The sequence below is a fragment of the Mytilus galloprovincialis genome, chromosome 10 (assembly GCF_965363235.1).
Source record: "Mytilus galloprovincialis chromosome 10, xbMytGall1.hap1.1, whole genome shotgun sequence".
In the NCBI taxonomy this organism is placed as follows: domain Eukaryota; kingdom Metazoa; phylum Mollusca; class Bivalvia; order Mytilida; family Mytilidae; genus Mytilus; species Mytilus galloprovincialis.
In genome coordinates this window covers 764,431-776,869 of record NC_134847.1, presented here as the reverse complement: position 1 = coordinate 776,869, position 12,439 = coordinate 764,431, and the positions used below count along the sequence as shown (strand labels likewise).

Here is a 12,439-nt window from a genome sequence, read left to right as displayed (position 1 = left end):
ACGATCTATCTGCCCTGGAATTTTCAGATGAATTGGATAATCGGTTGTTAGGTTGCTGCTCCTGAATTGGTAATTTTGAGGAAATTTTGCTGTTTTTTTGTTATTATCTTGAATATTATTATAGATAGAGATAAACTGTAAACAGCAATAATGTACAGCAAAGTAAGAACTAAAAATAAGTCAGTATGACCAAAATAGTCAATTGATCCCCTAAGGAGTTATTGCCCTTCATAGTCAATTTTTAACAATTTTCTTAAAATTTGAAGATTTTCAATAACATTTTCCACAGAAAGTACTATTATAGATAGAGATAATTGTAAGCAGCAAGAATGTTTAGTAAAGTAAGATCTACAAACACATCACCATCACCATAACACAATTTTGTCATTAATCCATCTGTGTCCATTGTTTAATATTCACATAGACCAAGGTGAGCGACACAGGCTCTTTAGAGCCTCTAGTTTGCAATTTCAGGGTGCATGGGTATTGTTATACAACCTTCTTTTATTTGAAGGAAAGTTTTACTGATTCGACCAAAGATGGCTTTGGCAAATGATGGCAACTACAGAGAACCAAGATGGTTTACAGCTTGGGGTAAACATAAACAAATAGAGGACTATTACCTTCCACGTATGATACAGGAGATCACAGGTCAGGTATGTTTCTATATTAGACTTAACTGAGAGGAAAATTCCAATATATTATACAAGATATATCAGGTATGTAATATGTATTTATATATTAGACTTTTAGTGATGGGGCAAAACTTACTGTTAGATTTAAGAAGATGTGGTATGAGTGCCAATGAGACAACCCTCCATCCAAGTCACAATTTGTAAAAGTAAACCATTATTGGTCAAATAAAATTGAGAAAGGAAATGGTGAATATGTCAAAGCGACAACCACCCGACCATAGAGCAAACAACAGCCGAAGGCAACCAATGGGTCTTCAATGTAGCGAGAATTCCCGCACCCGTAGGTGTCCTTCAGCTGGCCCCTAAAATATGCATAATAGTACAGTGATAATGGACGTCATACTAAACTCCGAATTATACACAAGAAACTAAAATTTAAAATCATACAAGACTAACAAAGGCCAGAGGCTCCTGACTTGGGACAGGCGCAAAATTGCGGCGGGGTTAAACATGTTTATGAGATCTCAACCCTCCCCCTATACCTCTAGCCAATGTAGAAAAGTAAAAGAATAACAATACGCACATTAAAATTCAGTTCAAGAGAAGTCCGAGTCTGATGTCAAAAGATGTAACAAAAGAAAATAAATAAAATGACAATAATACATAAATAACAACAGACTACCAGCAGTTAACTGACATGCCAGCTCCAGACCTCAATTAAACTGATTGAAAGATTATGTCTTCATCATATGAATATCAGGTACAATCCCTCCCGTTAGGGGTTTAGTATCATACTATCATAAAATATATGAGAAGAACATAACCCGTGTCATGCCAACAACTGTTTTTTTAGAAATAAATGTGTTTAGTTCCGATGCAAAGACCCTATCAGTGAATCAATGTTAAAGCCAAAATATGCAATCTTTAATGACCTGACAACAGTATCGTAACTATATCCCCTTTTAATAAGTCTATTTAAAGGTTTTGTTAGTTTCTGAGGAGAATACTGACATTTTTGTGCTTTATAAAGAATATTTCCATAAAATTTTGGATGTGAAATACCTGAACGTATAAGATGTCTGCATGTTGAGTTATATTTACGAATTATTTCCTTATACCGGTGATAAAATTTAGTAAATGTTTTGACCAGTTTGTGATATCGAAAACCCTGGTGTAATAATTTTTCAGTAATACATAAATTTCTCTCGCTAAAATCTAATACATTGTTACATACACGAGCGAATCGTACAAGTTGAGATATATAAACACCATAAGATGGTGACAAGGGAACGTCACCATCTAAAAATGGATAATTAACAATAGGAAATGAAAAATCATCTCTTTTATCATAAATTTTTGTATTAAGCTTCCCGTTTATGATATAGATATCAAGATCGAGGAAAGGGCAGTGGTCATTGTTATCATTAGCTTTATTTAAAGTAAGTTCTACAGGATAAATTTCTTTAGTATACATACTGAAGTCGTCATTATTTAGAGCCAATATATCATCCAAATATCTAAAAGTATTGTTAAATTTTTGTATCAAATGTTGTTTTGATGGGTCTTTGCTAATTTTAGTCATAAATTGTAACTCATAACAATACAAAAACAGGTCCGCAATAAGTGGTGCACAGTTAGTCCCCATTGGAATTCCAATAACTTGACGATATACGGAATCTCCAAAGCGAACAAAAATGTTATCAAGTAAAAATTCAAGTGCATAAATAGTATCAAAGCATGTCCAATTGACATAGTTCTTTTGTTTATTGCTACTAAAAAATGATCTAAAAGAGTTTGAACATATGTACTCGCATTCCGACTTTTTAAATGCCCAGTTAATTAGGGATGTGAATTTTTTCTTAATAAGAATATGAGGCAAAGTGGTATATAGGGTAGAAAAATCAAAACTTTGAACAGATTCAAAATCACCAATATATGCATGCAATTTATCAAGTACTTCCAACGAGTTTTTGACACTCCAAAAGTAATTAATTCCACTATTTTCAAAGGCCTTATTTGAACAATTTATTATCAGGTTTTTTATTGTACCAAGTGTACTAGTAAGTAAAACAGACAATTTAGTAGTTGAACAATGGCTGGAAGATGAAATAAATCTATATTTGTAAGGTTTTTTGTGCAGCTTCGGAAGCCAGTACATAGTTGGGACTTTCATTGTGTTTGGTTCTGCTTGTAAAGAAGTAGCTAAAAGTTTATGTTTGTTACAGATGTCGTTTTCTGAAAATGAAGTCAGTTGGAATGTTGGTGAATTCGTGATTTCCTTTTGCAGAACCTCTATATAAAATTTACGTCAAACAATAATGATATTATTAGCAGCTTTATCAGCCGGGACAAAAACAAATTCCTTGGCTAGTTCTGTTAGTTTATTTTTGATACGCGAAATAGGGTTTTTATAGTTTTTGTTGAGGGTAAAATGTTCTTTAAAATGTTGTATTCGAATATCAACTATCTTCATTACTGAATTAAAAAAAGAGTCCAAAGATTTTTTGTCAGCTTTTTCCCGTTTTACCCATTTCAAACAGTAGGCGCGGAGTGAGTCGTTGATGATATTACGACACTCATTCCAGTTAATAGTTGACGGGGGACGATATTTAGGTCCTTTACTGAGGAATGATTTTAACTCTCGGTCGCGAACGATGTTAAGGTCTCCTGTTATAACATGGGAAATTGGTCCATAGGTGTATTCTGAATTACTGCAATTACACGACATAGGTGTATTTTCAGTGATATTTACATCTTTACACAATTGGCTATAATTAAACACATATTTTCGGGTAGATTTCTTGTAAATATAACAAATGAGAGGGAGTTCAGTATTATCAAAATATCCAGGAATTTGGTCTTTAACAGAATGGTCGTTAAAAATACCGGCAATATTTACAAAATCAAAACCTTTATTGACATACTTTATTTTAATAAAATGTTTTTTATGATCTTCAGGGCGATCAATTTTTGGAAACAATTTAGAATAACAATATGCCATTATAATTTGGACAATTTCATACTTAGGACTGTAATATGAAATTGTGTTGCAATCCTCTAAAATTTTATTTAATTTATTTATAGGTAAAGAACAAAGCTTGGTTAACAGATAATGTCTGCCGTTGTTTTTTGAAATGGAAATTAGGTCCGAAATATTTGTATGGTTGGTCCGAAATTTTCTTTGATTGCGATTTTTTCTGCGTCCATGAGAATGATTTTTACGAACAGTTTTAGAAACTATATCCAAAATGTTAACAGAATCGGTTCTTGATATATTGCCAATTCCCATGATATTATCAAGTACGGTCTTTAAAACAGAGCCTTGGCTCACACCCGACAGCAAGTTATAAAGGACCCCAAAAATTACAAGTGTAAAACCATTCAAACAGGAAAACCAACAGTCTAATCTATATAGAAAACTAGAAATGAGAAATACCGAAGAACCGCACCAACAAACAACAACATTAACAAATGTTAGGCAGATATCTATATTTAATAATAGTGGAACCTTCTCATACATAGTACATATTGTACAAGATATTACTGATCAGGTGTGATATAGAAGCCTCTGTAATGTAATACATTATATTACTGCTAAGGCATTTATCTGTATATTTAGTAATAGAGGAAGCTTCCCCTAGTATACGATAGAGGATTTTACTGGTCAGGTGTGTATTTTTAGCAAGTGATATATATATATTATATATATAGAAGCCTCTGTACAGGAAAACAGTACCCATTAGTGATGCTATGATGGTCACTATTTTAATTTCTCCATTTATATATTTTCCAGAAGACCGTTCCTATTGGTGATGCTATGATGGTCACTATTTAAAATTTCTCCATTTATATATATTCCAGAAAACTGTTCCTATTGGTGATGCTATGATGGTCACTATTTTAAATTTCTCCATTTATATATTTTCCAGAAGACCGTTCCTATTGGTGATGCTGTGATATCTACTGTTGACACATGTATAGGATCAGAAATCTGTGAAGAATTGTGGACACCTGATGGGTAAATAGAAGGGCTATGCATAACCGTAAAAAAAATATTTTTAAGAAATAATTTATATCTATCAATTTTTATAGAGTTTGTGAAACAGTGAAAAACAAATAGAAGTGAGAAGAAGAAATAAAAGGCAGAAAAATCTTGAGTCCAATAAAACAGAAAACACCATGGTCAAGAATTTAAAAAAAAATCAGCATTAATACTTTTAAAGGTTTAACTTACTTGTTCTGAAAGGGTTGGCAGTTTCTATTCAAATTAACTGTTAGTAAGTTAGCCATCAACATTACTTTACATTTGTAATATGTATAGTGAGCTCAAAACTTTATGGACTCCTTATAGTATCCTGAATTTATTAAGGATATTACAAGTTGGAGGTTAATCTCTCACATTATTTTGCAATTGCCTGCAGACTGTTTCTAAGGATAGAAAAGAAAGGATAATGAGTATCCATTAATGACACAAGATCAATACATACACTGCAAAAAACCCAAGATCATACATACACTGCAAAAAACACAAAATCAATACATACACTGCAAAAAACACAAGATCAATACATACACTGCAAAAAACACAAAATCAATACATACACTGCAAAAAACACAAGATCAATACATACACTGCAAAAAACACAAGATCAATACATACACTGCAAAAAACACAAGATCAATACATACACTGCAAAAAACACAAAATCAATACATACACTGCAAAAAACCGATGATCATACATACACTGCAAAAAACACAAGATCAATACATACACTGCAAAAAACACAAGATCAATACATACACTGCAAAAAACACAAGATCAATACATACACTGCAAAAAGACAAATGTAAAGGACATTGCTTTTATTGCTTTCCTTCATCTAAAAGTCACACTGAGGCCTTCAGCATGGAGTTGTTACTTTTATGGTTTAGTTTTTTTAGCTGTCATCTTATTTGCCATAAAGTAGCGTTAAAATTTACATTGAGTTAAGTATGTCTGATGATTATTTTCATACGACCGCAAAAATTTTAATTTTTTGGTCGTATATTGATTTCACGTTGGCGTCGTCGTCCTGCGTCGTCGTCGTCCGAATACTTTTAGTTTTCGCACTCTAACTTTAGTAAAAGTGAATAGAAATCAATGAAATTTTAACACAAGGTTTATGACCACAGAAGGGGTGGTTGGGATTGATTTTGGGAGTTTTGGTCCCAACATTTTAGGAATTAGGGGCCAAAAAGGGCCCAAATAAGCATTTTCTTGGTTTTCCCACTATAACTTTAGTATTAGTAAATAGAAATCTATGAAATTTAAACACAAGGTTTATGACCATAAAAGGAAGGTTGGGTTTGATTTTGGGAGTTTTGGTCCCAACAGTTTAGGAATAAGGGGCCTAAAGGGTCCAAAATTGAACTTTGTGTGATTTCATCAAAAATTGAATAATTGGGGTTCTTTGATATGCCGAATCTAACTATGTATGTAGATTCTTAATTTTTGGTCCCGTTTTCAAATTGGTCTACATTAAGGTCCAAAGGGTCCAAAATTAAACTTAGTTTGATTTTAACAAAAATTGAATCCTTGGGGTTCTTTGATATGCTGAATTTAAAAATGGACTTAGATTTTTAATTATTGTCCTAGTTTTCAAGTTGGTCCAAAAGGGGGGCCAAAATTAAACTTTGTTTGATTTCATCAAAAATTGAATAAATGGGTTCTTTGATATGCCAAATCTAACTGTGTATGTAGATTCTTAATTTTTGGTCCAGTTTTCAAATTGGTCTACATTAAGGTCCAAAGGGTCCAAAATTAAACTAAGTTTGATTTTAACAAAAATTAAATTCTTGGGCTTATTTGATATGCTTTATCTAAACATGTACTTTGATTTTTGATTATGGGCCCAGTTTTCAAGTTGGTCCAAATCAGGATTCCATATCAAGTATTGTGCAATAGCAAGAATTTTTCAATTGCACAGTATTGCACAATAGCAAGAAATATCTAATTGCACAATATTGTGCAATAGCAATTAATTTTCAATTGGAGTTATCTTTCTTTGTATAGAATAGTAGTTGATAATATATGTTGGAAATTTGCCAGACATGACTATGATGTCATTTTCTATTTTTATTTCCCAATAACTTTATGTAAATAACTTCATTGGAAATTTGCCAATATAAAATGTTGCTGATGAAGCTTTTTTTCCTTATCTTATCTAAAATGTTTTTAGATAATGTATGTTGGACATTTGCCAGACATGACTATGATGTCATTTTCTATTTTTATTTGCCGATAACTTTATGTAAATAACTTCATTGGAAATTCGCCAATATAAAATGTTGCTGATGAAGTTTTTTCTATTGTTTTATACAATAAACAATGTATATTCACTTTTACTACCAACCAATCTTTACCATTCAGTGATAACAAGCACTTTATTTTACATTTTAATATTTTATGATGTATTTAAAAGAGTAGTTATTGTTGCAAACTCCATTAGAAATTTGAATTGATATCAGTTTTGGAAAAAGGGAAACGGAGATGTGAAAAAAAAAATGGGGGGGGGGGGGTTAAATTTTTCTCATTTCAGATTTCATAAATAAAAAGAAAATTTCTTCAAACATTTTTTTGAGAGGATTGATATTCAACAGCATAGTGAATTGCTCAAAGGCAAAAAATAATTTTTAAGTTCATTAGACCACATTCATTCTGTGTCAGAAACCTATGCTGTGTCAACTATTTAATTTTAGATTTAAATAAGTTTGAAGAAGAAATCTTTAATTGATTTGTAAAATCTTGACATTTGTAAAAAAACCCGTGTAATGTCAAAAATTTGATCACAATCCAAATTCAGAGCTGTATCACGCTTGAATGTTTTGTCCATACTTGCTCCAACTGTTCAGGGTTTGACCTCTGCGGTCGTATAAAGCTGCGCCCTGCGGAGCACCTGGTTTATCTTTGGGTTTCTGTCAGATGATGTACATTTGTATAGCCTTTATTAAGATTGAGGAGAGTGTATTTGTTTGTATCTTTGGGTTTCTGTCTTATCAACATATCCTTCCTAAACTGAACATGAATTAAAGCCTTTATTCTGATTTATTTCAGGCACCACATTGATATGAGTTTAGATGGAGTTGAGATAATCGCCAATGGTAGCGGCAGCCATCATGAATTAAGGAAAGGTTACGTCAGAGTTGATCTCATTAAATCTGCTACAATGAAGGTATTTCCATCATTTTCTATTAAATACTATCCAGTAATATCCTCAGTAACGAAAACTACAGCTACCACGAATTGTACAAATTTAACTCCATTTCCTATTCTTACCTCAAAAGTATAAGAGAAATATTGACCAATGGTAAGCAGCTATGCAAATTTATCACTATTTTACGAAATGCTACTTTGATATTACCAACTGATAATTTCCTTTCTCAGCACTGTAGAGTGATATGAAAAATTATCACTAGAAACTAAGGGCCTACATGCTGTAGATTTTTTTGTTTAAGTTTTGATATATTTCTGTTTTCAAAAATGTTCTTCCTGACTTTTCTTACTTGATATGGTCAGATTATTTGCCATGGTAATATAATATTTTTCTGTTTCCAGTGTGGAGGTATATATGTGTTTGCTAACCAGATTGGATGTGACGGTGATAGATTATATTATGACGGCTGTTCAATGATTGCCGTAAATGGAAAGATTTGTTCCCAGGGGCCACAGTTTGGTCTTCAGGAAGTAGTAAGTTTAATTGTGTGTTTTATAGCCACAGAAAAAATATAAAAACATGACAGAAATGAAGTAGAATGATTATAATGACACCATACTACACCATGTTTGTTAAACTTGAAGAGCTGCTGAATGATGTCATCCCTCCTAAGGTTTCTTTGTGGCAATTTTGTATGACAAACCTTTTTACCCCCAAAATAATTATTTGAAATTGAATATTCTAATCAATTAGATTACAATGAATAAGTTTATACATGTATATTTATTAATTCATCCGTTTAAAAAAGAAATATAAGGGGATTATACTGAGAGAAAAATAGGGATTCAGCTGATGGGGGATATTTCATAAATTAGGGATATTCTGACATTAGCACCAAACAGCCAGCATTACAAAGAAAGACTAAAAGTAAGCCATTCAAATTAATTAATTACAAATGGACGACAATTAACTAGATTCAGACACAAAAACTGGATATATGGGGTTGTCACATTTTGACTTGAAAATTCTCAACTAGTATTGCAACATGAATTTTTCAGCATTTCAATTTCCATAGTATTTTTTCAATTGTACAATGCAATATGCTTACACAAGTACTTTGAATGAAAATGTATGAAATAATGTCTGTGTTTTAGACCAAAATCAGGGAAGCAAAAACTTTGAAATGTATAAAAGGAAACTAAAGGGGCACAAACATCACAAACTGTATGAGTTTAACTTGTCGTAGGAAGTTGCAAGCTTTAGTTGCAGCACAAATACTTAATTCAATATTTGGAAATCAAAACTTTCCAAAAAATACTGCTTTTAATGTGTATTGTAATAATGTAGTATGGCACAAAAAGTTCATTCTATAGTAACATTGTGTAAATGTTTTTAGGTAGTCAATGTAGCCACTGTAGACTTAGAAGATGTGAGAACTTACAGAAATGCCATCCGTAGCAGGAATGAACTGGTCAGTATAATTATTAAGATAAAAGATGTATTGTTTCAAAAGTAGGTCATACACATATAGTTACATAGGAATGAACTGGTCAGTATAATTATTAAGATAAAAGATGTATTGTCTCAAAAGTAAGTCATACACATATAGCTAATGCCAAATATAAGTATATGTGTGGATTCTGTTAAATCTTTAAAAGATAAGTTCGGTTGGTAGGTTGGTAATTTTATTTACTTTTTATTTAATTATTTTTTTTATCTTTGATTTTCATATTCCTGAAAAAAAAATGTGTTTACTGAGTCAGATTCCTGTATTATACACGTAGATATTGGAAGTTCACTATTTTTTATTTTTTATTAGTTGTAAAATAAATAGATATGTTACGTTTTTAGTTAATTTTGTTACAATCTGTAAAGAATTTGTTGCATTTTAGCCTTAGTGATTTTGTTTTATATTCTGAATAATATAGATTTGTACTTTATTTCTTTTTCAGGATCCAAATCCTATGCCTATCCTAAATATAGTATTTGTATGCTGTATAACATTACTTTTTACTTTTCTTTTTCAGGGATCCAAATCATATGCCTATCCCCGAGTTCATTGTGATTTTGCTGTTTCCCATGATGACTCATTCCAGCCAACCACTGACCCCATAGAATGGCAGTATCATACACCTGAAGAGGAGATTAGGTTAGGATTATTCCATTTAGATAAAGTCTTTCCTCAGTCCAGGAAAATTAAAAAATCCAAAGAAGGTTGTAAACAAACCATGAGTTGAATAAAAACAGACAAAATTTAGCCATAAATAAAACTGACAATAAATTGATGTCAAAAATAAAAACACACAAAATTGTAGCCAAAAATAATAACAGACAAAATTAAAGCAAAAAAAACAAAAAAAAACTGACCTAAAGTTTTTTAGCCAAAAATAAAAATAGACAAAATTAAAACCAAAGATAAAAACAACAGTCTAGAAAAAGAAAGATTTGACAACTAAACACCTCTAAAGATTAGTAAAATTAAGCTTGGTTTTGGATTTATACCTAGTTGATTATTTATTTGCAGATCTTAAAATCTGATCTGTGGTCAGAAAGAATTCAATCTCTCCTTCAGTAGGATTATTATTTGTTCTATTGTATATTTACAGCCTAGGACCAGCCTGTTGGTTGTGGGACTACCTAAGAAGGAGTGGCCAGGGAGGATATTTCCTCCCCCTAAGTGGGGGTATTGATAGTTCTAGTACTGCCTGTATTGTGTCCAGTATGTGTCATCTTGTGATAGATGCTGTCAAGAAGGGAGGTTAGTCTGCAAATCTTCTGATGGTTTTATTCTAAATTTAAAAGAATTTGAAGTGGAATGCTACTGATTTGAAAAGAAGGTGTCTTTTTAACCAATTTTCGTTTTCAGAATTGTTCCGTAAAGTCTGATTAGCAGATATTTTTACACCCCTTCCAATATGTGACAGCATCATTAAGTGTTATCCTTGACTGTCCATCCTTCTGTCTTTCCCTCTTTTTGTTCATCTGTCCTATATTCATTTGTTTAGATCATGTGCAGGGGCTTTCATGATCTCTGACTCATTCTTTTATTTATAATTGATTTCAAGTTTTAACACACATATCCTTTCTTTTCCATCCAATGCAGAAATAAAACAGCAAGCAACTGATATAAGCACAATTATGACCTTCTATGTATTTTCATGCTATAGTTTTGAATAATTTGTATGTTTTCTATTTCAAGGTATGCACTTATCAAATATACCAAGAGTTATCTCCCATACACCATTAGTTATTTGTAATTTATATTTTTTGTTTGACTAATTTAAACTTTGTGGTAAAATTTAAACAAAGACAACTGTGAAAACAATATGTATACATACTGCATTAGTGATATTTCACCAATTTAAAATATTTAATAAAGTATGCTTTATCTATATTACAGATAGCAAGGTTTTATCAGATGTTAGGAAAGTAGTAGGAGATCCATCTTATATACCCACAGATGATAAAGAGCTGGCTGGTTTAGTGTTTACAACATGTTACATGGGCTCAGAAAACAGCTCTAAAGAAACACAGTCTAGAGCTGCTGAATTAGCACAACAGATCGGCAGGTTTGACATTTAAACTCAAGAGCAAACAGTTTCAATATACATAAATAGATTTTATATGGAACATATTGAACAAACTTTATTGAGGATTTTTTTTCCTTAAAGTTAGTTTAGAATTTAGTCTGTTTTACATGATACCTTGAGAAAAAATAACCTGATATTATAATATTTGGAAAGGAAATCACTGATATAAGTATCTTGATAATATAATGATAATCTTGTTTATTGTTGAACAAAAACCCCCTTTGACAAAAAAAACAAGAGTTAAAATAAAACCAAAACATGTGCATAATGGGTACAGATTAAGATTTTGCAATAAGTGGGGAGCTGGAAGATACATGCATATATATGACAAATGATTTGTAGGGAAAATTTTGTTTTGTTTTATAGGAATTCAGAGAATCAACAGTATTATTGTTGAAATTGGAGAACATATCATTAAATTTCTGTCATTCTTGAGTTATGGGACTTTAAACCTCAAATAAATAAAAGACTAAAACGTCATGCACTAGCTGTTATATTAATAATACAACAAATTCAACACTGTTGTTGGGATTAATGCTATCTTTATATCAAGCACTCTTGAAGCAGCTACTAATTACATTTTTAGTTTCCATTTATCCATAAGGATATATATAGCAATTTTGACAGTCTAACTCCTATTTATTTTTCTAGCTTCCATTTATCAATAAAGATAGATATAGCTGTAGCAGCCATATTAACAGTATTTACCACAGCACTGAAGTTGATTCCCAAGTTTAAAGCCAATGGTGGAAGTTTGAGGGAAAATCTGGCTTTACAAAATATACAGGTATATCCAAGAAATAAGGGAGACAATTCAATGTGGAAATAATAATCAAATAGATATAGGAAGATGTGGTATTAGTGCAAATGAAACAAATCACCATCCAGGTAACAATTAATAAAAGTAAACCATTATGCATGTTTGTCCCTAGCATTGATGCACAGCAATAAACAAACAAGTTTTAATCTGAGATGTTATAGCTATTTAGTGATTGCAAGATATTTTTGTCTCATTTAA

The 12,439-nt window shown here is 31.5% G+C and overlaps 2 protein-coding genes across 2 annotated transcripts in view; one reads left to right on the top strand and one right to left on the bottom strand.

Moving 5' to 3' along the window:
* Positions 1-12,439, bottom strand: part of LOC143049629 (catalase-like) — a 157,015-nt gene that overhangs the window by 35,847 nt on the left and 108,729 nt on the right. The window lies entirely within an intron of this gene.
* The window catches only part of LOC143049626 (glutamine-dependent NAD(+) synthetase-like), a 42,923-nt gene that overhangs the window by 20,490 nt on the left and 9,994 nt on the right, over positions 1-12,439 (top strand). Inside the window, exons 5-13 of the mRNA XM_076223223.1 lie at positions 515-656; positions 4,565-4,653; positions 7,732-7,849; positions 8,233-8,364; positions 9,228-9,302; positions 9,859-9,980; positions 10,438-10,589; positions 11,232-11,400; positions 12,073-12,208. Of these exons, the coding sequence (XP_076079338.1) occupies positions 515-656; positions 4,565-4,653; positions 7,732-7,849; positions 8,233-8,364; positions 9,228-9,302; positions 9,859-9,980; positions 10,438-10,589; positions 11,232-11,400; positions 12,073-12,208 (1,135 nt within the window). The remainder of the gene's footprint in view (positions 1-514; positions 657-4,564; positions 4,654-7,731; positions 7,850-8,232; positions 8,365-9,227; positions 9,303-9,858; positions 9,981-10,437; positions 10,590-11,231; positions 11,401-12,072; positions 12,209-12,439) is intronic.